Source organism: Tamandua tetradactyla, chromosome 13 (assembly GCF_023851605.1).
Source record: "Tamandua tetradactyla isolate mTamTet1 chromosome 13, mTamTet1.pri, whole genome shotgun sequence".
NCBI classification, from domain to species: domain Eukaryota; kingdom Metazoa; phylum Chordata; class Mammalia; order Pilosa; family Myrmecophagidae; genus Tamandua; species Tamandua tetradactyla.
Genome location: NC_135339.1, coordinates 37,167,441 through 37,193,154, shown reverse-complemented (window position 1 = coordinate 37,193,154; position 25,714 = coordinate 37,167,441). Strand labels below are relative to the sequence as shown.

Below are 25,714 nucleotides of genomic sequence, written 5' to 3'. Positions count from 1 at the left end.
GGTTGTTTCCATCTTTTGGCAATTGTGAATAATGTCACTATGAACATTAGTTGCAAATGTCCATATCTCTGCTCTTTCAGTTCTTCTGTTTATATATTTAGTAGCAGGATTGCCTGATCATATGGTAATTTCATACTTAGCTTCCTGAGGAACCATCAAACTGTCTTCCATAGCAACTGCACCATTCTACATTCCCACTAGCAATAAATAAATGCTCCTATTTCTCCAAATCCTCTCCAACATCTGTAGTTTACACACCTAGTAGGTGTAAAATGATATCTCATTGTGGTTTTGATTTGCATTTCCCTAATAGCTAGTGATTTTAAGCATCTTTTCATGTGCTTTTTGGCCATTTGTATTTCCTCTTTGGAAAAGTGTCCTTTGTCCATTTTTAAATTGGGGTGTCTTTTTATTGTTGAGTTATAGGATTTCTTTATATATTCCGAATATTAAACTCTTATTGGATATGTGGCTTCCAAATATTTCCTTCCTTTGAATAGACTGCCTTATCACTTTCTTGACTAAATCCTTTGAAGCACAAAAGTATTCAGTTTTGAGGGTGTCCCATTTATCTATTTCTTCTTTCGTTGCTTGTGCTTTGGGTGTGAAGTCAAAGAAATCACTTTCTACCACCAGATCTTGAAGATGCTTCCCTACATTTTCTCCTAGGAATTTTAAGGTCCTAGTTCTTATATTTAGGTCTTGGATTCATCTGAGTTAATTTCTGTATAAGGTGTGAGATAAGGGTCCTCCTTCATTCTTTTAGATACGGATATCCAGTTCTCTTGGCACCATTTGTTAAAGAGTCTGTTCCATCCCAGTTGAGTGGCTCTGGCAGCCTTGTCAAAATTCAATAGGCCATAGATATGAGGGTCTATTTCTAAACTCACAATTCGATTCTACTGATTAATATACTTATCTTTATATAAAAGGCATTTTTGACTACAAAAATGAAAATCTTTTCATGACAAAAACAGCAAACTTGAAAGACTATAAAAGATAGTCCAGGAAAGACAATAGCACACATGACAAATGAAGGATGAATATGTTCAATACCAAGGGCAGTTACAAGTTGATAATAAGATGATATCATATGTAGGTAAATGTTATAAACAAGCAATTCAAAGAAGTGGGAAAATAGCTAATAAATATATATGAAAATGTTTAACCTTGCTAATAAACATGGAAATGCCCATTTAAACAAGATACAGTCTCCCTCTACATCCACCTCTTAGTTTAGCTAGGATTAAATAGTCTTTAGCAAAACAAGTACTTTCATTCATTGCATTCATTTCTCATTCTTTTGAGAAAATAATCTAGCATCATCTATTCAAAATAAAAATGCATATACCTTTGGACCTTGCAAAAATCCATTTGCTGACATCCTTCCTAAGGACATACAAAGCAGCACTATTTCTAATAGCTAAAGCTTGAATTAACCAGCTACATATCTATCAATAAGGGAATGGAATGCTTAGATAAATCGTAGTACATCCACACTCTAGACACTCCTACAACTATCAACTAGGATGATTCAGATTCACTCATTTACCAGATATTTACCAAGGACTCACTATGTGCACATGGGTCCAGGTACTGGGGATAAAGTAGAGAGCAAACTAAAGTCACTGCTCACAGTGAGCTTAGAGACTAATGATTATGGGGTGAATACACCATTAAGCAAATATGAAAGAAAAAATAACAAATTGGGGCTAGAGAATAGAGTGTGTCTCAGGGTGAGAGTACATAATAATGCCAGGGATTAGGGGAAGGGGTCCTCATTTAAATTGGATGAGCTGGAAAGGCCCTCCTGAAAAGGTAAGACTACAGGGAACCTGGAGGGAGGGAGGGTAGGATTCATGCAGCCATTTGCTAATAAAAGTCAATAAAGTGGAAAAAGAGGCAAGATGCAGACAGCAGCGTGTACACTGTTATCTTGGGAGAACAGTCACTTGTACCTGTTTATTTTTATAACGGCACTTTGTAGAAAAAAGCTTTTAGATTGCTAGTACCTCAGAGGGATGGGAAATGGAGTTAGAGCTAGGGAGGTGATAAGAGGGTGGGGAATGAGACATTATGACTTTGGGGTAATATGGTTTGGGGTGTTTTACGGTTACAAAAAAAGGGGGGAAATCCCAAACTTCAGGTGTTTTTGGTTTGTTTTTTACTGTTCACATAAGCCTTTCTTCATTCCTCTGATGCATAACATGCGTCCTCCTGTCCTTTAATTATGAACATGTCTGCCTCTCTATTAGACACTCAGGGTTGAGATCATGGCTTACTCCAAATAAAACTTTGTAGAATGGCAGAATGGATGATTAGATAATTGGGTCAAGGACGTCTACTTCTCATTTTACATATCAACCACTGAACTCAGGATGGTCCAGCTCATCACCAATCTGAAGAGAAATAGGATTCAACCCAGATTAAAAACAGAACTGGAATTGTACTTTCTGTTTTTTAACATTCCCCTGCCCCTTTCCCTCTGCTCTGTCCAAACTTGACCACCGAGCCGTTAATAAAGGAAAATCAAAGAAAATAATAGTAAAAACTTTAAAAAGAAGGTTAAATAAAGAAAAACAGGAAGGAATCAAAGAGGAGCTCAGGGGAATATTCTGGAGAGTTTTCACCTATTGAGCAATTGATAGGAAATAGAGGCTTTCTCTAAGGAGAAGATACATTTCTTTCCTTATGATTTGGCTTATTTAAAAATATCTGAGTTAACCAAAAAAGCCACGATAATTTGTTTAAATTGTTGTGCAGCACATCAGCAACAACTAAATAAAAATTTTTCCACTCCAGCATCAAACTTGCCATTACGTTCTTCAGAAATGGCTTAGGACTCCTTATGGTACAAACAATTTAAGAAGACTCTGCTTATGAAATCATATCCTTCAAATAAGAAAGATTTCCTAATTCCACATATAGCAAGCTGTGTATCCCAGCACTATGAGATCAGTCTGAACTGATAAGAAGAAATAGGCATCATTTGGGGACATGCAGTGATGGGCACCTCTTCACAGTTTGTGTGTTTCAGTGTTTAGTATTTGCACATACATTTTCAGGGATTTGAGGTAGAAACAAATGCACCTCCCCTAGAAACTGTAATAGCAATAGATTGGGATGAAGTGCCTCTGTTTACTCAAGGCAGCCTGGGCACACTTCTGTTATATTACCTTTGATGGAACATTAAAGCTACGTACATCTGGTATGCAGCAGAGCCATGGTAAATGAAGATGCTCAGATTTCTAACTGTATAAACAGAGTAGTTCCTAAGATACGTTCATCAGTACCCTCCATTCTCAACTTCTGACATCTTTTTGATTTTTCAGAGAATCAGGGACCCTCTCTGTTGTTCCCACTATTTTAAAGCTTTAAGCAGTTCCTCTCAAAACATCGAACTTGCATAACTGTTGCCCTTCAAAATGTATTTTAATAGGTATTTTGAAGATAAGCCTCAACAACTAATGTGGGAATTTTATTTACTGCAGTAGGCAAGTGGGAGCAATTAGGATCCCCGTGCGCCATTGTTTAAATAGACTTACACATATTGCCTTCTTGAATTACAGAGATCTGCAATCCTCTGCATAATGAAATGGAGAAACTGTATCTTCATTTAACCAGGCTATAGTCTGTTTATATGTGTGCTTAAAATGCTTCTTTTTTTCTGAGAATAAAAATAAGTCAATAGAAAATATTAAAAATAAAAAAGGATTATTTAAATATTGGTTTGTAAAGGAGGCATAATCTCTTCAAGAGCTGCAGTCAATGGCCAGGCCATTAAACTCTAGGATAGCTACATAAATTTAAAAAAATGATGTAGATAATATGTGAGTGTGAGGAGGCAAGAAGAGGTAGTGAAAACCAGTTAATAAAGTCATTACAAAATTCTATGACTGGAAAATCTGTCACAGGGCTTTATTGACCATTAGCAAGACAAAAGATAAATAAATTATGATATATATACCTACTAGGGAATAGTGTCCAATATTTTTTTAAAATGGGGTAAAAAAAATAGGGGTAGAAGTATATGTTGTAATACATAAAGTTTTCCAAGACATGTTAAGTGAAATGAGTCACCAAAAAGTATGATCTCACAACAATTGGTTAATTAAATCCATGCATTTATACATATATATACACACATAAATTTGTAGAATTTACATAAAAATTAGGGGAAAGGGAGATGAAAATAGGAATGTATTATAATGTGTTACATGGTAATAATATGATTAATATTAGTACCAGTAATAAAACTGGATAAGAAGTTAAATGTAGTTAAGAATATCAATTCTACCCAATTGATCTACAGATTCAGCTCAATACCAATCAAAATTCCAACAACCTACTTTGTTGACTTGGAAAAGCCAGGTATCAAATTCAGTTGAAAGGGAAGGAGAACTTGAATAGCTAAAAATATCCAAATAAATACATTAATTAAGGAAGAACAAAGTGGGACATTTAACACTTCTGGATTTTAAAGTTTATTATAAAGCTACACTGGTCAAAACAGCATGGTACTGGCACAAAGACAGAAGTACTGACCAATGGAACTGAATCGAGAGTGTGCAAATAGACCACCAACTCTATGGTCACCTGATCCTTGACAGGGCCCCCAAATCCACTGAACTGGGACAAACATTTTCTAAAAATGGGCATGGAGAACTGGGTATCAATAGCTGAAAGAATGAAAGAAGCGCCTTACCTTATACTTTATATAAAAATTAACTCAAAGTGGGTCAAAGACCTAAATATAAGGGCTAGCACCATAAAGCTCAAAGAAGAAAATAGAGGGAAACATCTTCAAGACCTAGAATAGGAGGTAGCCTCCTAGACTTTATACCCAAAGCACAAGCTAAATGACTGAAAAAACAGATAAGTGAGAACTCCTCAAAATCAAATGCTTTTGTGTCTCAAAAGTCTTTGTCAAAAAGGTCAAGAAGAGTGGGTCACAATGGCTCAGCAGGCAGAGTTCTCACCTGCCATGCCAGAGACCTGGGCTTGATTCCCAGTGCCTGCCCATGTAAAAAAAATCGGAGGCAGCCAACTCAATGGGAGAAAATATTAGGAAATCATGTATCGGATAAAGGTTTGATATCCTGTATACATAAAGAAATCATACAACTCAACAACAGAAGAGCAAACCACCCAATTATAAAATGAGCTAAAGATATGAATAGACATCTTTCCAAAGAACAAATATAGATGGCTAAAAAGCACAGGAAGAAATGCTCATTTTCATTAGTTACAAGGGAAATGAAGATCAATACCACAATGAGATACCACCACACACCTATAAGAATGGCTGCTATTAAACAAACAGGAAATTACAAAATTAGAGGATGTGGAGAAATTGGGACATTTATGTACTGCTGATGGGAATGTGTGATGGTATAGTCACTAGGGAAGACATTTAGTTTTTCTTCAGAAAACTAAATGCCCTCTGACCCAGCAATATCACTACTTGGTATATACCTAGAAGAGCTAAAAGCCATGACACAGACATTTGCACACCAATATTCATAGCAGCATTGTTCACAATTTCCAAAAGATAGAAACCATCCAAGTGCCCATCAACACATAAGTGAATAAACAAAATGTGGTTTATACCTATGATGGAATATAAAGCAGCAGTAAGATGAAATGAGGTCCTGAAGCATATGACATGGATGAACTTTGAGGACATAATGCTTTTTGAAATAAGCCAGATACAAAAGGATAGATACTGTCTGATTTCACTTTTATGACCTTGGTAAAGGTAAACTCAGAGGTTTATAATACAGAATATAGGGGACCTTGAGTTACACAGAAGCTAGAGATGGGTGAACAGTTAACTCCTGACGTTGAGCTTAAATGTAAGGGAATGGGTAGAAGTGAAGGCAGGTCATTAGTGAATTTATAAATAATATTGCCATATTGAAGGTGAACATGATTGAAAGGGGTTGTCGGACCTATGTATCCCACCAATTAATGCTGCAAATATAAGTAACTTCTTGCATAAACTACTTCAAAGGTATGAATCTTGTACAAAGAGGAAATAATATCAGGGTATGGGGGAAAACTACTAGTGCATGCTATGGGGAATGTTTAACAGGAAGGTATCAGCAATACCACAGCAATACCCGGGGTAAATAATTGGGGTGGAAAGGACAAGAGTTAAGGGGAGGTTTCAATTTTCTATTTGGTGAGCGTATGTCTGTCAGTTCTTTTCCTCCTGGGAACAAGGAAAATTGTCTAAAAATTGAGAGTGTCGATGATTATACAGCCGAGTGGGGATAATGTGAGACATGGATTGTTGACTTTGGATACTATACATGATGCCCGATGGATGGAGGTGGCTGAAGGATACGGTGACTACGAGTAGAATGGCAAACTGTAGTGCATACATATGAATGAATATTGTGCTGCTACAGAAATAGATGAAGTTGTGAGGCATGCAATGATGTGAATGAACCTGGGAGGCATAATGTGTTACAAAATAAGTGAGAAACAAAAGAGAAAATATTGTATGGCTGCATTTAGAAAATATTTATAAGAAAATTGGGATCTAGATTGTAAACTTTTGTAACAGTCATATTTAGTCCAAAGCTATAATTGTTAATTCTAGATTTTAAGAGGCTGTGCTATATACATTTAACCTGCTCTCTCCCTGGAACTCTGTATGCTTTTGTGATTCCTAAGACTCAGAGTAGGTGTTCTGCAGGGCTGAAAGGCAGCATTGCCACAACAACAACTGTTAAAGAAACTGATAAAGAGATCAGGCTTCAATTAGAGATAAGAACAAAGCTGATTGGGTCACGACTAAAGTAAATCAGAATACAGAGTGAGGACATTGTATTTTAGAACTTCATCTACTCTATGAGACTGAAGGAAGAGAAGTTTGTTTTGTCCAATACCTAAATTTTCTGTAGCACATAATCTAACTCAAACTGTCTCTAACACATGGAGCCCAGAATGGAAGTGAGGGCTTGTAATTCTGTAAGGCTTAATGTGATGCCCAAACACATTCCAAAGTATGTTGAACAGATAATCAAAAAGTATTGGCAAAAGCAACAGCAACAACAACGAAAGTATTGACAAAGTTTCATGAGGAATGGGAGAAAAAATAAGAAATTATTAAATTTTACCACCACGGAAACCCCTGACACTGTCTCAAACTTTAGGAACTCCCAAGTCAACAGGCCAAGGCTTTGATCTTGAAGCTTGCTCTTGTGAAATTTATTTATGTAGTGGAGAAGCTAAGCCTACCTAAATTATGCCTAAGAGTTACTTCCAGAGAACCTTTTTGCTCAGATGTGGCCTCTCTCTCTCTCAAACCAACTCTGCAGGCAAAATCATCACCCTTCTCTCTATGTGGGACATGACCTCCACTGGTAAAATTCTCTTGGCAACGTGGGATATGAATCCCAGGGATGAGCCTGGCCCTGGCACCAAGGGATTGATAATACCTGCCTTATCAAATTGAGGAATAGAATGGTAACATAAGAAAGTATCAGTGGCTGAGGGAGTTCAAATAGAGGCAAGAGGCTATTCTGGAGGCTATTCTTATGCAATCTTCAGCTGGATATTGCCATTTATCATGATTTGCCAAACCTCAACCAAAACCATTCCTGCCAACCCTAAAGAACACCTAGAGCTCTATCTGAGATTCTACAAAAATTTCACGCACTATGATCACTTCCCAGAAACCTACAACCTCCAGGTGGATTCCTAGGCCAGATAAGTCCTGAAACCCAGAGAGGCCAGCTTCTCCAGACCATCAACTAGTTCCCATATTATCGACAGCTATTTCCAACATGAAAAAAATGAGTATGGGAGTAGTCCAAATACCCCTAAAGATTGTGAGAAGGACCAAAGAAGAAGGTGGAGTTATAATAAAGAAGATAGGATTTAACAAATGAGTATGACTGCTGAATAATCATATTAATATTTCTTTTAGTCTCCAGTATCTTGGAACAACTAGAAGGAAAAACCTAAAATTGTGGGACTGCAACCCACACCAAAGTCTGAAATCTGTTCTACAACTATTTGTTGTGCTATGTTTTGAATTTTTTGCTTTTTTGTATTTATGTTATTTTTCAAACACACACACAAAGCTGATTGTGATGATAAAAAAATATTTATGTCTTCTAGCTTGCTATGTTCTGGAACAGCTAGAAGGAAAAATATGGGATCTGTCCTATAGCTACTTGTTACTACTTGACTTATTAATGTCAGAGAAGCCTAGCTATTATGCTCCTGTGTTAATAACTCAGAAATTATTGTGTACTTGATGGATGTTACCCAAACTGAATTAAAAGCTCATTAGAATATAAAATTCCTCTGAATTCCCTGTGTTGCAAACTAAAAGGCCCATCAGAGAAGTCAGATTTTCAGACACACGGTGATAAAAACTTGATAAAATAAAAGCGAACATCTGTGTTCCTTCAAGGATTGAATGTATATGCATTCAGATATTAAAAGCGTCCATTACTCAGGTCAGAGAAGCAGGACCATATTACCAAGATTCTTTGCTTTGTTTTTAGCCTTTATACACAGAGAAAAGCACAACAGAATACTCTGCAGTGCAAATGTGGTACTTACATCACATTCACACCCATGGATACCTGAGCTCCTAGTGAGTGTGCCCCAAACTGGCAGATTATAGGAAATACCAATGCCACGTGTTAAAAGCACAGATTCCTAGGCTTCTCTCATTGAGATTCTGATTTGATAAATGATGGGTGGACTCTGAAATCTGTTTTTCACACTCAACGGACGTTATGATAACATATTTGGGAAACAAGTTCTTAGTGAACTCTTAGCCTAGACCTGGCCTTTACATTGCAGCCCATATCATAGAAAAACCTGACAACTGATCCTATGATAAACAACTCCAATGTGAGGAGAAGCTCAGGAGGCAAGAAAAAATAACCATTACTTTTTAATAGTTTTTTTTTTTTTTAAGGATCTACTATAGCTATAGAACTAAAGGAGAAAAGGACATTAGTTGCTATAGGGCAAACAGTTCCACACTGACATAAGGTTCATAGTGCTGTAAGCTATGAAAGGACTTTGAAATCGTTCTCTCTTTCTTCTTCTTTTTTTAATCTACTAGTAAAACTTTCACCAAAAAAAAGACTATTAAAGATGAGTTCTGAAAGAGGAAGCCTGAGCCACGAGAAAGGTTTAAAATTAACACCTACTGAAAGTCTACTTTGTGGAAGGTCAATTATTACATAACCCACAAAGCATTTTGATGAGGTAGGTACATGATGTTCTCAGAGGTTAAGTGACTTGCCCATACTGACTTAGCAGGTCAGTTTCAGAGCTGAGATTAGAACACTGGTCTAGGTAAAAGGGAAAGATGGAATCTCAGAGACGTGGACTTCAACCACTATTTAACACAGTGCCTTTGCAGACTGCCTGGCACACAGTTGTTCATAAAAGGCAGGTGGTTGATAAATGGATGGATAATGAATGGATTTGCAAATACCCTGGCCCAAGAGATGACATAATTTTTATTGGCCTACTCTATGAGTAGAATGCCCAAGAAATGGTAGCTAATGTTCTGCAGCTGTTTTCCCTTACTGATTAATGATAAATTTCTTAAGCACCTTGTAACTTGTTTATTGGTAAAAAGTAGGGCAGCATTCTCTATAACTCTGAGGTTCTGCAACAGAGCAATAAGGTTCATAAAATGCTTTGCAATATATAAGGGATCAAGGAGGCCATAATTCAATGAAGCATAAATAGACAAGTGAAATCATGTTTCATCCTTGCAAAGCTTTCAAATAATCATCTTGGTTAGTTTTGCCTCTCTCTTATGTGCATACACCTAAAGTCCCAGTAACTTGGTTACACCAGGACACCATGACTCTCTTTCCCATGTCAAATGAGGTTTCAAAAGGCTTTCTGTGTCTTTGGCAGATTGGAGTGTCAATAATCTACAGAAGGAATATGACCTCAAGGTTTCATAAGGGAATGATTTCTGTATGTACAGTTTAATTTCTGGCCAGATGAATGCTCTGCTCAGCTTGCTCCACTAAGAATGGAGTATTTGGTATTGAGTGGTGGAAAAAAACTGAAGTCTTACAATGCTAGAATGCAAAAGGGCAAGCTAGTAATTGGAGTTCAAATCCAGCTCTGTAACTACTAAGCTTGAGACTTTGGGAAAGTTCTGTAACTTCTCTGAGTCATTCTTCATCCAAAAGATCAGGATTAACAAAATTTCTGAGATAGATATGACAAATAAATGATATAAATCCACCCAGCACAATTTAACTCACATAATGAGTTAGAAAGGTTACATGTTTTCTCCAAAGTCATATAGCTGTGGAGTAGAGAAGAGGCCGAGGGCCATTTGGTGGCACATCTAAGATAATATACAAGTTGGATATATTTTTTTAAACCATCACATTATCTCTGCTTTGTATGTCTATGGTATACAAACCTAAATCACTATCCTTTCCATTTCATTATTTTAAAATAAAAATTTCATCAATTAGAAGAACGTTCCATTTGCTTCTTCATGTTTTTTTCCAGGAACTTCCCCCCCCCATATTTGCTTACTTTCCCATTAGTACTAATAAGAAGAGATTGCTTTCAGGCAATTAATCCAACTATGTCACCTTCTTCAACCCATTGTTTAAATTATTACTACACCCAGGTAAAAATCAATTACTATAAACCAGTCTTCAAAAACCAGGATCATACATAACGTCTTAAATCAACCCCCAGGGTGTGCGGCGCGTTCAAGCGCACTGAATTCCAAGGGGCTCAGACCTGTTTGCTGTGTGAGCTCGCTGCCCTCTCAATTCACATCAGTGCTAAAGAAAACAGAGACCCGCACCCAATCTCTCAGACTTGAGGCTTGCTTCACTGTCCTTGGAGGGCTGTCATATGGGGCAGGGTGTCATTATTTTGACCCACAAGAGTTCCATAAAGACAAATAACTGCTACAAATCCCTATTCAAAAAAACATATAAAATTTGATGATATTAATTAATGTTTATTTGCTTTGGTCCAATTTTCATTTCCCTCCTAGTTGGAGTAGGAAACTCTTATGATACAGCTTCCTTTCCTTTTGCAATATCATGGTCATCATTCAATTAATTTAAAATGCCAATTTTTATGGCAATGGACTGAAAGAAAATTCGTATCCTGTTGTGATTTAATGAGAGGTTTGGGGTATGCTTCCCCCACCCAACCCCACCCCCACCCAAGCCACAATGCTGATTAAGTTTTTATTCTTTTCCTTTGGAATTTTTCAAAACTGTTACTAGATTTTTCCAACAGATGGTGCTGTGTACAACATAAAACCACATATTTCATTCACTTTTCAGCACTCAAGTGCTTCTACAATCTGATTTCACACTTTGAGATCACTATTTGTCTCGACTATTAAATGAAAAACAAGTTCGATTCCTGGACCATGCATCCCCCCCAAAAAAAACTTAGTAAATCTAACAACGCCTACACACTGTTCATAGCAGTGCTCTACAATAGAAATATAATGCAAGTCACATGTAATTTAAAATATGCTAATGGCCACATAAAAATAAGAAGAGGTGAAATTAATTTTCATGAAGTTTTACTGAACCCAGTATATCCAAAATATTACCATTCCAACATGTAACCAATGTAAAATTATTAATGAGATATCTTTTTTGTACTACATCTTTGAAATTTGGTGTATTTTACATTTGCAGCATACCTCAATTTGCACTAGCCCTATTCTAAGTGTTCAATAGCTGCACTTACCTAGTGGCTACTGGATTGGACAGCAGAGCACTAGAGCATTTCTCAAGCGCCCCAATTTCTAAGTTAAAGACATCTAAGGAGGTAGGATTCTTCTACCAGTAAATGCTCCCAAATCCAGCATAACTACAAACTGCAAAACACCCCTTGGGGTCTGACTTTGGAGGCACAATTTAAAAATGTTTAATTAAATTTTGTAAGTAAGATTTTAATTAAATTTACAAAGTGGATTCAATTTGCTGCACTTAAAAAATTTTTTGGGGGGGGATGAATTTCTTTTTTCTGTTTCACAGTGTCTTTTTTCTACTGAGAATAAACAAACTGACGAATGTTAGAATAAGATCTTTCTGCTGACAAAGAGAAAAGCTGCTCCTGCCACAATACCTGTTCTAGTTTGCTAGCTGCCAGAATGCAACACACCAGAGACAGATTGGCTTTTAATAAAGGGGATTTATTTCATTAGTTCTTCAAAGGAAAGGCAGCTAACTTTCATCTGAGGTTCTTTCTTACATGGGAAGGCACAGGACGATCTCTACTGGCCTTCTCTCTAGGCCTCTGGGTTCCAACAACTTTCCAGGGGTGATTCCTTTCTGCATCTCCAAAGGCCTGGGCTGAGCTGCGAGTGCTGAGATGAGGTATGCTGAGCTGCTTGGGCTGTGCTATGTTGCACTCTCTCATTTAAGCACCAGCCAATTAAGTCAAACATCATTCATTGCAGCAGGCACGCCTCCTAGCCGACTGCAGATGTAATAAGCAACAGGTGAGGTTCACGTACCATTGGCTCATGTCCACAGCAACAGAACTAGGTGCCTTCACCTGGCCAAGTTGACAACTGAATTTAACTACCACAATACCTTAGTAGTAACAGCAGATTCTTCACACCCAGACCAACTGTCCTCCGTCATTTTACCCTCTAGCTTCAATGGGGCTTTGCTAACATACCTGCTTCATTAACATAACACTAATGCTTTTGTCCCTGGGCTTGGTGTTCATAGAAATAATTCTTAGTTCCAGCTTACTTTGCAATTATAATCTTTCCTGAATATACATGTTATATTCTTGTTTTTTTTTTTAACAAAGAAAAAAAATTTTACCGGCCATACCCCTTACTGATCCCTTTCATTGATCACTAGCATTTCAAACTAATCTATTTTAACATTTGTTCCCCCTATTATTTATTTTTATTCCATATGTTCCTCTCATCTGTTGACAAGGTAGATAAAAGAAGCATCAGACATAAGGTTTTCACAATCACACAGTCACATTGTGAGAGCTATATCATTATACAATCATCATCAAGAAACATGGCTACTGGAACACAGCTCTACATTTTCAGGCAGTTCCCTCCGGCCTCTCCGTTACATCTTGAATAACAAGGTGATATCTACTTAATGCATAAGAATAACCTCCAGGATAACCTCTCGACTCTGTTTGGAATCTCTCAGCCATTGACACTTTGTCTCATTTCACTCTTTCCCCTTTTGGTTGGGAAGGTTTTCTCAATCCCTTGATGCTGGGTCTCAGCTCATTCTAGAGTTTTTCTCAATCCCTTGATGCTGAATCTCAGCTCATTCTGGGATTTCTGTCCCACGCTGCCAGGAAGATCCACACCCCTGGTAGTCATGTCCCATGTAGACAGGGGGAAGGTGGTGAGTCTGCTTGCTGTGTTGGCTGGAGAGAGAAGCCACATCTGAGCAACAAAAGAGGTTCTCTTGGGGGTGACCCCTCGGCCTAATTTTAAGTAGGCTTGACCTATACTTTCTGGGGTTAAGTTTCATATGAACAAACCCCAAGACTGGGGATTCAGCCTATAGCTTTGGTTGTCCACACTGCTTGTGAGAATATCAAGAATTCAACTTGGGGAAGTTGAGTTTTCCCCCGTTCTCACCGTTCCCCGAAGGGGACTTTGCAAATACTTTTCCACTCACTGTTCAAATCGCTCTGGGATTCATCATGGCATCACCTGGACAAACCAACAAAATCTCAGGTCCTTTACAAAGTTCCATGTACTACATGTCATATTCTTTTGAGTCAGACAGCAACTAAAAGGGTACCCTCTTAGCAATGGGAAATTTAAATAGCAGTTGACATTTATGTGGCATTTATGTGCTACACAAAGCACATTCATAGGCATCCTTCATTTGAGAACACAAAGAGGCAAAAGACAACTATAATTGTAGTCAGAAGTCCTGAATTTGAAAGTAGGTCTATCTGCTTACTATTTCCTGATGAAGTGGTGGTGACAGAGATAAATGTCATCATTGTCAACTGTGACCAAGGCTTCCACTAGCTCATATGGTACCTTTGTGAAATTTAGAAAAGGGTGCCTTCTTGGGGTGGACACAACCCTGCTGGCAGATGGCTTGGCAGCTGGACAGCTTTGAGCAACTGGGAAAAGTGTCCTTTCTCCTGCAGGACAGCATCAGGACAGACTGCTTGGCAGGTGGAAGAGGCAGGATTTCAACCCCAAGCTGCCATCTTTTGTGTCTGGCTTCTGTCACTGTAGCATAATGTTTTTTAAATGTTTATCCATGTTGTAGCATGTATCCATATTTCATTTATTTTTTTATGGTTGAATAACATTCTATTGCAAAGATAGACCGCAATGTTTATCCACTAATCCTTTGGTGGACATTGTTTCCACCTTTTCACTATTGTGAATAACATTGCTATGAACATGCAAATACATGTATTTGAGTATGTTTCCAATTCTTTGGGGTAGAACTGCTAAGTCATATGATAATTCTATGTTTAACTTTTTGAGGAACTGCCAAACTGGTTTCCACAGTGGCCAAGCCGTCTTACGTTCTAAGCAACAATATACAAGGGTTCCAGTATCTCTACATCCTCGCTAACACTTGCTATTTTCTATTATCACCGTTATTACCACTATTATTGTTACAGTCATCCTGGTGGGTATGAAGTAATATCTCACTGTAGTTTATTGACATTTCCACTTTGCAACTTTTAAAACACTCTAGAACCATAATTTGATCTTTGTGTTGTACAGCAAGATATGGTGGTCAAAATATTGGCTAAAATGATTCTTAAATACTCGTGTTTAAAAATTTCCAGAGAAGTATGTGCAACAGTACTGATTAAAATGTAAGCACACAGAATGCAATTATGGAAGTAGGGGATTAAACAGGAGGCATTTATAATAAGACAAGCATTACCAAGGGTAGCTTACCAGAGGTGACAGTTGAAGTTTAATTATCATGAACTAAGGAAATTGATAGGTTAAATACAATAATGGTAGATACATTTTTTTCTCTTTTCTTTAAGGGTATTTTGAGTGACCTAATCATTGCTTTATTTCATGCACTATTTTTATGTTGCTGATTAACAAATATCCAAGGCAAATAAAGGGAGGGAACAGGATAGAGAGGGTAGAAGAAATAAACATGAAACTTCCAAAACTGTGTGTACGCTTCTCTCTCCACTAGAACTTTGATTGGTTGGAACTTGAAGGGAGAAGATAGGTTGTTTTTCTCCTTGTTTTTTGTTTGTGGATTTTTCTTTATAGATTAACTTTTAAAGGAAAAATTTTTATCTTTGCTTCTTTTTTTAGGAGGATGGGGTGATACTCCAATAGGAGTGACTTTGGGGGTTGGAAAAGTGTGGTGGTAAATTGGGCTTAAGCTTGCTATGAAATCTGATGAACTGAGCTTTAGTTATTGCATCTGTTGTGATACTTTTATCATTATCATTATTATTACTATTTAGTAGAAGAAGAAAACCTCTGTGCCTTGAAAAACTTAAATCCTCATCTTTGCTCTAGTGGCCTCCAGTGCCTGGATCTTTAAACTGTAAGTATTTACATTTCCTTTTAATTGGTCTAAGATGAAACCAGAGTTTATCTAGTCTTTAAAAATGTAGCAAAGAAATTCTATCTTTTATTTCCAAGATAACATGTAGAATCCAGGACTGTGGGTTATAATATTGCTTCTTTAAAAAGTCTGGCAAACACCCTCAGCATGGCAGTGTCTGGGGCATCATTTATCTCAGTGAATATATGGCTAATTTCTTTTTGAAAACTGATTAAAAACAGAATAAAGATACATCAGCATGAAATCAAGGAAATGCATTGCATAAAGTTAATTTTTTTTTTTAATTCTACTTCTGCTGATAGGATATATTATAATGGGTGCTCAAAAATGAACGAGAGGGCAGGCCATGGTGGCTCAGCAGGCAGAATTCTCACCTGCCATGCCAGAGACCTGGGTTTGATACCTGGTGCCCGCCTCCCCCCCAAAAAAAGGAAAGAAAAAAAATGAAAGAGAATGTATTATTAGAATATTTGACATTCTTCCTAGAACTGCATTGTCTATTGAGATAGCCACTGACCACATGTAACTATATGAAATTAATTATACTAAATGAAATTAAAAATTACCTTCCTTTGTTGCACTAGCCACATTTCAAGTATTCAAAAGGCACAGGTAACTAGTGATTAGTATTTTTGGATAGCACAGATGCAGTACATTTCCATCACCATGGAAAGTTCTATTGGGCAGCATTGTGACAGAATATTCAGTATTATTCCTAAAATATTGTTATCTTTTCAGAATTTTTCTCTAAGTAAATACACTTTAACTTTCTTTTCCTGTAGATTAACAATTGATAAAGCTTAGGGGAAGGGGAAAAAGACTTAGGAGACCTTTTCTCCAGTTCTTCCTTCCATCTATCTATTCATCCAAGATTTAGTTAGTATCTAAATCATCACTGTGTCTGTCCTGGAGATTCAAAGATGATTAAGATATGTATCCTGCCCTCAAGGAATTCACAGTATTTTGGTAATAGCTATCCATTTAAAAAAAAATCCTTTTATAGTTGATGTCACATTTTCAAAATCAGTAATCCCTTTTAGCATTAAGAAATATTCTAAATACAAAAATATTTTTATACTTTATTTTCCTTAAAACAATAAAGCCTATCCTCTATGGAAAAATCACTTCTCTTACTCTTTTCTTTTTTTATTCTGACTCATCTCTATTCTTTTACAAAATAAGACAATCTATTGTCTTGGCTTTCATTCTTTTAAAAAGTTTTGTTGTGTTTTTTTGAAATTTTCCTTATAAGACAATGATGCTATGTGTATGCTTTAAAACAAGTTAATAAAAATTCAGAAACCTTAATTGCCATTGAATATTCCTACCCATCAAAATCATTTGATGTTTTATATGGTATATGATGTAAATATCAGGACTCATTTTTAAATGACCATTCTTTTGGACCTTTAAGTATAAGGTTTGTAAGAATTTTCCTCTTGAGGTTTATATTCTTTTCCTCAGGACACAGATTTCTTTAAAACAGGTGGGATATGTTAAAAGTCTTTGAAAATAGGTAGAGCTAGATTTCAGCCCCAGGTTTACTACTTAGGAAGGTGTCCTTAGATAAGTTACCGACCTCTCTGTACTTCAATTCCCTCATTTGTAAAATGAATTAAAAGTATCTACTTTGAAGGGCTATGCTTTCTTTTTTAATTTTCTTATATAAAGACATTTATCAGAGTTTCATGTATGCTAGAGACTTAATTATTCGTTTCCTCCTACCTTGGTGCAAACACATCTATTAAATTCATGGTTAGCTGTGATTAATCATGTCTTATAACAAAACCTTTGCCATGATATTTTTTTCTATTGGATGAGTATAAAAATGACAATAACTGATATTTATCAAGGGTTTATTACATGACAAGCACTGTTTTCCAAAAGTGCTTTCCATTTTTTTTTGCATGGGCAGGCACCGGGAATTGAACCAGGGTCTCCAGCATGGCAGGCGAGAACTCTGCCTGCTGAGCCACCATGGCCAGCCCACATGATTATTTTATTTATTCTTAACAATAACACTTTCAAGTAAAGAAGGTAATCTCCATTTTAGAGAAGAAACAGGCTTGCAGAGATCAAAAAACTTTGCCCAAGGTCATCCCACAAAGCAGGAAAGCAGCTCTTAAACACAGGCCTAAATGGCTCCTTTGTCCGCACGCCATGAGACTATGCAGATGCATTCCAAAACCCAATGAAACAATTTAAAGAGCAAATGTTAAAAGGGTGAATGTTATGGTATATGAGTTATATTTCCAATAAAGCTGCTATTTTAAAAATTGCTGCATTTGTAGTCATTAAGAAGTAAAGCTATAGTAAAGATCAGCCCTGATGTTCTGTTCCCCAACATCAACTTTGTTTTATGGTGAGCAAAGTCTCTATTTGTTTTTTTACATTTTGAAAGAAAAACTCTGCTTCTAGCACCTACTCTCAAAACCAATCAGTTCCCAAACTCTGAAGAAAAACTCTCCTAGTTCTAAAGTGAAACAAGCCCAAAACAGCTGTGTAAAAGAAAGTCACATTCTCAGTTATCTACAAGTCCTACTTGGTCAAAGAATAAGACACTGAAACTACCTCACACTCTAGTAATTAACCTATAACTTATCTTTTAAAAATGATTCTTCCCCACGACAAATTAAAAATTCATAAAGGGCAATGAAAGAGTCTGGGAGAAAACTGAATGAGATGAAAGAGTCTGAAAATAATAATTCCAGAAATAAAATGTGGATGCCTCGTCTTAAAAATGCTCTGCATGCTTTGCATACCTTCCATTATTATTTCACCTTCTCTTTAGCCATTTTCAACTCAGTAAACCTTCTTGGATTTTGGAAATTTTCACGTATTTGATTAAAGACTGAAAGAATCATCAAATATTTGTTACACTTGCATAGCGAGGGAAACAAAGAGTGGTTAGAGTAAATGGAACTTCATGCCTTAGACACAGAAAACAGCAATAAATGCTGAGGAACCCGAACCCCAACTTAAAATAAAAACCTGTGAAATTCAGATATCATCACATTTAGTCTGGTCATTCCTTTGATTTCTGCCTGCTGACATTCACAGACACGTATTTACCTTCATCCATGCCATTAAGTAACTCGGTTAAATCTTCATTTTTACTGTCAAATTGATGTTCTTTCCAAGTTTCACCATTTTCACTTCGAAGAACAATGAGTTCTCTCTCTTTTCCTCTCATTGACCCAAAGTGAGGGATTTCCACTATGACAGGGCTGGAAAAAAATTCCACATCACTTTGGTATTCATTTACATATACTTACAGTATCACACTTAAAACAATGTTTCATTTACAGTACTCATTTGAAAATCAGAGGTGCCACTAAGGTTGGGAATGATTTCAAAGCTGCAGAATCATTTGCTAATTAAATCATATTATTAGAAGCCTGATAACATGCCATCGTTCATTCATTCGCAAACAGTTCTTGAGGGCCAACTACCTGCTAAGCATTAGATTTAATGGGGCTAAATACTCAACACATATAAACAGGAATTTTCAATCAAAGAATTGAATGTTACTAAAATAGACCATAAGATAGAAAATCGGTCCATTTTTTAAAAACATGATGGGTATATTATATTCTACAAAATGCTAATGACTTAAAAGGACACAATCATTTCTTTAGAAAAGAAATTCTATAAATTTCCTATTATGATCGATTACTGATATCTGCCCCACCCCCCTATCTTGGCAAGAAAACAATCAATATAATAATCCACTCTAATAGTCAGCTGGATTTTATGGCCTGTGTAGTTAAAGCAGTTTCTCTGCTTTTTCAATTTGTGAAATGGGAGCAGGCAGCTTCATTTCCTGGTTCCAGTGTAACTTTCAGAGGAATATTTAAATTTTCTGAAAAAGCACTTATTGGTTTGAAATCATCACGTAACGGCATATTCATATTTGACAGTGTCCTTTTGCAAAGGAATGTGAAAGAATGGCTGCAAATTGAAGAAAGCCAATCAAGCCATGAGAAAATAAATTTGTTAGATTTTAAATTAGGATAGATTTTTAAACAGACGAATGGAAGTAAGCAGATCACAATCACACACAGTTTATGTAGTTGGATTGTGCAGCTTTTTTAATACATTTAAGTAGACAGTATCATTATTCTCCTACAGAGGTTGTATGTAACCTCATCTCTTAACCTAAGTGTTTCTGTACACCTGATAATGAAGGAGACAAGCTTAAATAGATAAGAGCATAAAAGGGGTAATAGTTGTAATGGTTAAATAACAAACAAAAACATATGAATATTTAAAGCATTCACTTAAAATGAAGAGGACAAATATAATTTTTTTACAAAATAATAATTCATTCAAATTAAGGATATTTAAAAATAATTTTTAAATGCCTCTATTTTTTGATAGAAACGAAAGAAACAATTTATGACAATGCTAATAATTTCAAGAGTTAAGATAGTTACCATAGTTTTTAACCACACCCCAAAGAACATAAAAGAAAAAATTTTTTTGAGAGCAAGATACAATCTTTGCAGGTAAATGTGTCAGATACTGTCTCTGTAAATATTTAAGGAATGTGGCTTTGTGTATGACATCCAACAGGTATGAACAATGGTCTCTGACCAAGGTGAAAGCCAAGCGTTACTTTTCATAACAGGTTTCTTCATGCAGACTGCCAAGGCAAAACACCAATCAAACAAACAAGCGAACAAAATACCAACACATTCCAGCTTAAAACAAAACAATAACTTCAGTAGAATATTCTATCTGTTGCCTTTTTAGTTTGCTTTAAATATTTTGTTTCCTTAATATGGTTCAAAATCAGTTTACTTATTGAAGATTTTTCCCTTCTCAAAGTAAAGATTATATAGAGCTCATAAGTACTTATGTTTAAAATGTAATTGCATATACACACACATATATACACACATATACAGTCATTTATAGCAAATGCTGATTCAAAGCCTCCAAATCCCTTGTCTTACACTGGGTGAAAATTAAAGACTATCAGTCAGTCTTTAAAAGTACCATATGCAGTTGAAACATTTCAAATTAAAGAAAAGTTTACAAAAGCACAAAGTTATGAAAGCAGAATGCTTGCAGTGAAATCCACATGCTTGAAAAGCACAAGATTGGTAGCGGTGCTACATTAAGTCAAGCCACTATGATATTTTTTTTTTCTTTCAGTGACACACATCAACTGAAAGCACTAAAAAACTTTAAAAATAAAAGTAAGACAAGAATAAGACCATGGGCATGACAGAAAAACTTGAAAATGAAAAGAAAAAATTGTAGACATTCTGTATCTTGTCTATAAAGATCCTACCCAATAAATTTTGTTCCTTGAGGCCCAAGCTGCAGGATTCGGCTAACCAAGCTCTCGCCCTCATTTACAGGGGGAGGATTGGTAGGAAGATGCAGTTTACTGAATAGCATCCATGCAGCAGGAAGAGAAACGAGAAGGGGAAATTATGAACAAACTGTCAGTCATGACAGAGCCTACCTAAATTACACCTAAGTGCCACCTCAGAAAATAGATTAAATTTATTTTTCCTTTCTGTAAAATACCATATCACAGTCGATTGTTTCCCTAAAACTTTACCTTTTAAAAGGCATGTACCCAAAGTAGTTATTTATTCAATGTAGTGATTCTAGCATCTGTATTTTTTCCCTGACAATGGTGCATTGACTTCTACTGAGACTACTGGGACTCCATGCACTCACTAAGCAGGGAACATGCTTCTTGGTTAGTAAAAGCTTTGACCAGCAAACTGAATTAGGGAAGTATCAGTCTAATAACTTTTCACAGAATTACGGTTTTGTGACCTTGGATACTACACAAAAGGTATACTCAATCAAAAGGCCCAACTTAGCAGTTTTAATGGTTAACTATTTGAGTTAACAAGGGTAAAGAAAATCAAAGAGGTGCTATGAGGGCCAAGATTGAAATTAACATGTCTACTTACCCTAAAAATTGTGCCCCCGCAGGACCCATTTCTACCAGCCTACTGGCTAATCCCTCTCCTTCCACCATGGGGGGTGGGTTGGCCAGTTTATGTCTCTTTACCAAACGGCAGGTGATTCGGGTAGGGGCCGTACACTTGCGTGGGGGGATGATGATTCTCATTCCATGGTGACGGCTTCCTCTCATGGAGCCGCCGCGCGCATCCACCATGAAGCTCACCAGGAACCTGCAGGGAGAAGACCCAAGACCAAATCAAGGACAGAAGTACACCATCTTCACAGCAGCTTTTCAAATTAAATATTAAAGTTCAAAGCAACAGACAATGCAGCTATCATTTGCTCTCTCCAAAGATAAATTGGAAATAAATACGGTGGAGTCACATCAAACATGCATTTAATTTGGGTGCTGGGCAAAAACTGAAACACAACTAATTTATGATGAAACATGGCCCCCTAAAATAAACCAACCACTTTATCATATGTTCAAATTGTAAGAACAGTGACTATTTCAAAGCTGTAGTAAAGACGCTATTAAAGGACTGTCCTGCATAAAAATCACCACTGTAAATGGAAATCATGGGTGGCTTATAGTCAAAGATCACTTTAACTATTAGTGGTTTTGCTACATGCTGACTATGGAATCTGTCTCTCCTACAAGTAAGATGAAACTCCACAGTATGTCTCAACACAGAGAACTCATAAAATGAATGTGTATTTATTTAATCATACCAACACTCTAATTTTTACTATCATGAAGCAGAACTTAAGAGTAAAAGCAGATGATGAGTTTCGCTAAGGCAATTTTGATGAAAGGGATTTAATCTTTTCAGTATAAATTTGGCCTAAAGAAATATTTGAAATCAACTACAACTCGAATATTTGTAAAGCAATACAAATCATGGTAACTTAGACTTTTTGGAAAACATTTCTAAATTATATAATGCTGTCACTGACCTTTATATTAACGGTAATGAAGAAGAAATGCATGTGGATATGGAAATGTAAAGAAATTAATTGCATCATATCTGCATACCAGCCTACTGGAATTCCTGATATCTATCACAAACTCATGGACAAAAGCCCTACACGAGTTCTCCCACTGTCCCCAGTGTTCCCCAGCACTCTGGTGAACGTAACTCAATGAGCCCAAAACACAGAAAGAGTGCAAGTCAGAACGGGGGAACAGAAACATGTATCCTTACACTCTAATATTCACATTTGAAAATATGCTTTATTACTGGAACACCATCAAATGTTGATAATTAGAAAACTGGCTGAATACCTAAAATATTGTTAGAAAAAATCCCATCCATCAAAATGTTCTACTATTTATTCATCTAAAAACAGTGCTAACGTCCTGCAATTAGAGCTTAAGACCTTGCATGGAAGAAAACCTTCCTAAACAGTGATGCCGGTTGATCTTAAAAGAGTGTCCTCTTTGACAAAAGAAATTGACCTAGAATACTCATGGAGAGAGGCATTAGGAAAGGGAACATTTTACAGCCAAACATATGTTCAGCACCAATTCTGGCCATCAGTAAATTGGACATTGCCTTCAATGTCCTTCAAGAACCAAAGTTCTTTTTGCTCGTTTTGGACGTAACCATTTTACTTTGGATTAATTTACATCTTTGATAATATTCTCCTTACTTTGAGAGACTGAGGCCACTATAATATTCAAGATAACGGGGGAAAAGACTCAAAACCAAAAGAAAACAAAGCAAAAGCTCTTCTCCTAGTCAAAGACAGAAGTTACTTGTTAACTGGACAGAATGATTTCTTTCCAACACTAGATGATATCAGGTTCACGTCAACTTGTTTGGGGATGTCTATATACATATAGGCATATATATATACACACACATATTCGGAAAAGTAATAACTGCCTTAACTCAATAACCACTTTAAGTCAGTAATAAAGGTAAAATCTGATCTTCCCTGGCATTTAAAATGCAATTCTGATTGGGAATAATAGTCACAGAATGTATTAAAAAGGATTCAGAAAAAATCTCGGTTTGAAAATTCAGTTGTATGAGTAAAAATAAAGACTAGAGTGCTTTCACCGAGAGGGTTTTGTTTTCCCTGACAACAGCTGAGTCTCAAAAATCTATATGGTAATTCAGATTAGGTCTGTCTCATTCACTACTCGACCTGCAGTGCAGAGACCAGTGCCCACACACAATAAAAGTAAGCACCCGATCAGTGTTTATTGAGTAAGTCAATGAACAAAAACTATTTTGCTAATCATGCTTAGAAACTGCCAGGTCAGACTTGGTTACCAATACTAAAAAAAAAACACAAGACTGTTGCTGAAAGATCTGAAGGTAGTGTAAGAAATGTTGTCAGCATTGATTTAAAAATATCCCAGCTATGAAGAATATCAGAACCAAATGGAAAAAAAACTAAAATGATTTTAACAATCAACTGGAAAAATCTTTCTCTACGTTCTGCATAGCACCCAGTGTATAGTTGCTGCTCACTAATGATCATTTATTGCTCTGAGGTTTTCAACTTTATAGTGACAATGGACTAAGGAAAGGTGGGAGTATTTGGCAAGCAGGATATTAGGTCCGATTATTCCATAACATTATGAAATACAGTGATTTGTTTTCCAAACTCATTCCTTATATATTCTGTGCAAAATAAAATTTCATGCAACATAACTTATAGAAACAAATTAAAAGGTGATATTTAATCATATTTGCATCTTATTAAACTTTAAAGAACAGCATGAACTCTACAACGATAAAGGTAATGCACAAGTACTTCTAGTTTTAGGAATAGAGGATGACAAATGCTAATACACTACAGACATTGACACAATCTAATTGTGGGAAAAATTCACAGAAATTAAAAATACAAAAGGATGGGTCACATAAAGGACACAGTTATCACCTTGAATCATACTGAGGAAGTGGAGAAGAATAGCTGCAAAATAATTTAAAAAGCAAATGGGAAAAATTAATGTAAGATAATTACAAGCAAGCAACAGAAAATGTCAATGATAAGCACAGGAAAAATAAAAACCATCAGGAAATGAAACTGAGGCATTTGGCAATTGTGGGACAACCTGGAAAGACATTTGCCTTATGTGGCTATACATACTACTCCACAGACCTGGCTTTAGTGAAATCAGTCTGAATATATCCCAAGTCTGTATTATTTTCCCTTTCAAAGAAGGCCACAATAGCTGCCGTTAATTTAGTTTTGCTGCACATGTTTATCAGTGTCCACAATAAAGTGCAAAAGCAGGAAGAGATAATTTGCATATACAAATACTTCATTGTCTCTGATATATGGGAAAATTTATTTCTGATTTTATTACCCTTTGCTTCCTCAACTTCTCAGTTTACAAAATCAAACCCTAGTACTTTTCTTTCATGTGCAGAGAGTACAGTGATGGTTCCAGTGATTTGGGCAATTCACCAAACTTGATTGAAAGAACTCTCCAGCATTTCTACTCACTAAATGTAATCCAAGAAGTTTATATTTTCCTTCTCAAATCAGTTTTTTTTAACCTTAGCAATTTTGGATCCCTATACATCTAATATAAATTGAATAGTATTTTAAGCAGTTTAAAAATTAGTAATTTAACTGTATAATTAAAAGATTTTCTAATCAAGGTCAAGAATATAATGTTAATGAGTCAAAGACTCAAAATGCAACATGTAGTTTATGGTTTCTCAAGTACTTTCGCATAAGTTATCTCCCTTTGTATGATATTGAACTGATTTGTCTTTTTTGTTGTTGTTGCTATGATGGCTTTTTAGGTTGTGGTGTCAAAAAGCCCACAAATCTCTAATATTACTTTAAGTAACCTACAGACTTCTCTGAGCCTGAGACTTCTCATCTGTAAAATGGGGATAATGAGTAAACCTACCTGTTTTTTTAAAGTTCAATTAAGTATTAAATAAGACAATGCATGTTTAAAAGCACAATCCAAGTACATAAAAAGCATTAGGTAAGTGTTAGCTATTTCAATTTATTTTATTAGAAACAGCAGAAAACACTTCATAAAATATAAGGTACTTTATGAATGTTAATTATTAACTTTTCAAATTTCAACTTAATTTGCCTTTGTCCTAAATCACAACCAATTTATGGCCTAACTGCCAATTTGAGAGGCAATTAATACCTTGAGATGTTTATCATCTCAGTGAATAGTTTCTATTTTTAAATTTTTATTGCTATATATTATATATTCACAT

General features: G+C 36.1%; 1 protein-coding gene across 28 annotated transcripts in view; it reads right to left on the bottom strand.

Moving 5' to 3' along the window:
* The window catches only part of ANK3 (ankyrin 3), a 715,267-nt gene that overhangs the window by 63,628 nt on the left and 625,925 nt on the right, over positions 1–25,714 (bottom strand). For 15 of the 28 annotated variants that reach the window (XM_077125230.1, XM_077125228.1, XM_077125245.1 and 12 more), the window contains 3 exons: positions 24,402–24,434; positions 21,509–21,733; positions 18,642–18,796 (listed from right to left, as the gene is read on the bottom strand). In XM_077125230.1, the coding sequence (XP_076981345.1) occupies positions 18,642–18,796; positions 21,509–21,733; positions 24,402–24,434 (413 nt within the window). The remainder of the gene's footprint in view (positions 1–18,641; positions 18,797–21,508; positions 21,734–24,401; positions 24,435–25,714) is intronic. The other 13 variants (XM_077125251.1, XM_077125247.1, XM_077125249.1 and 10 more) reach the window with 1 other exon arrangement.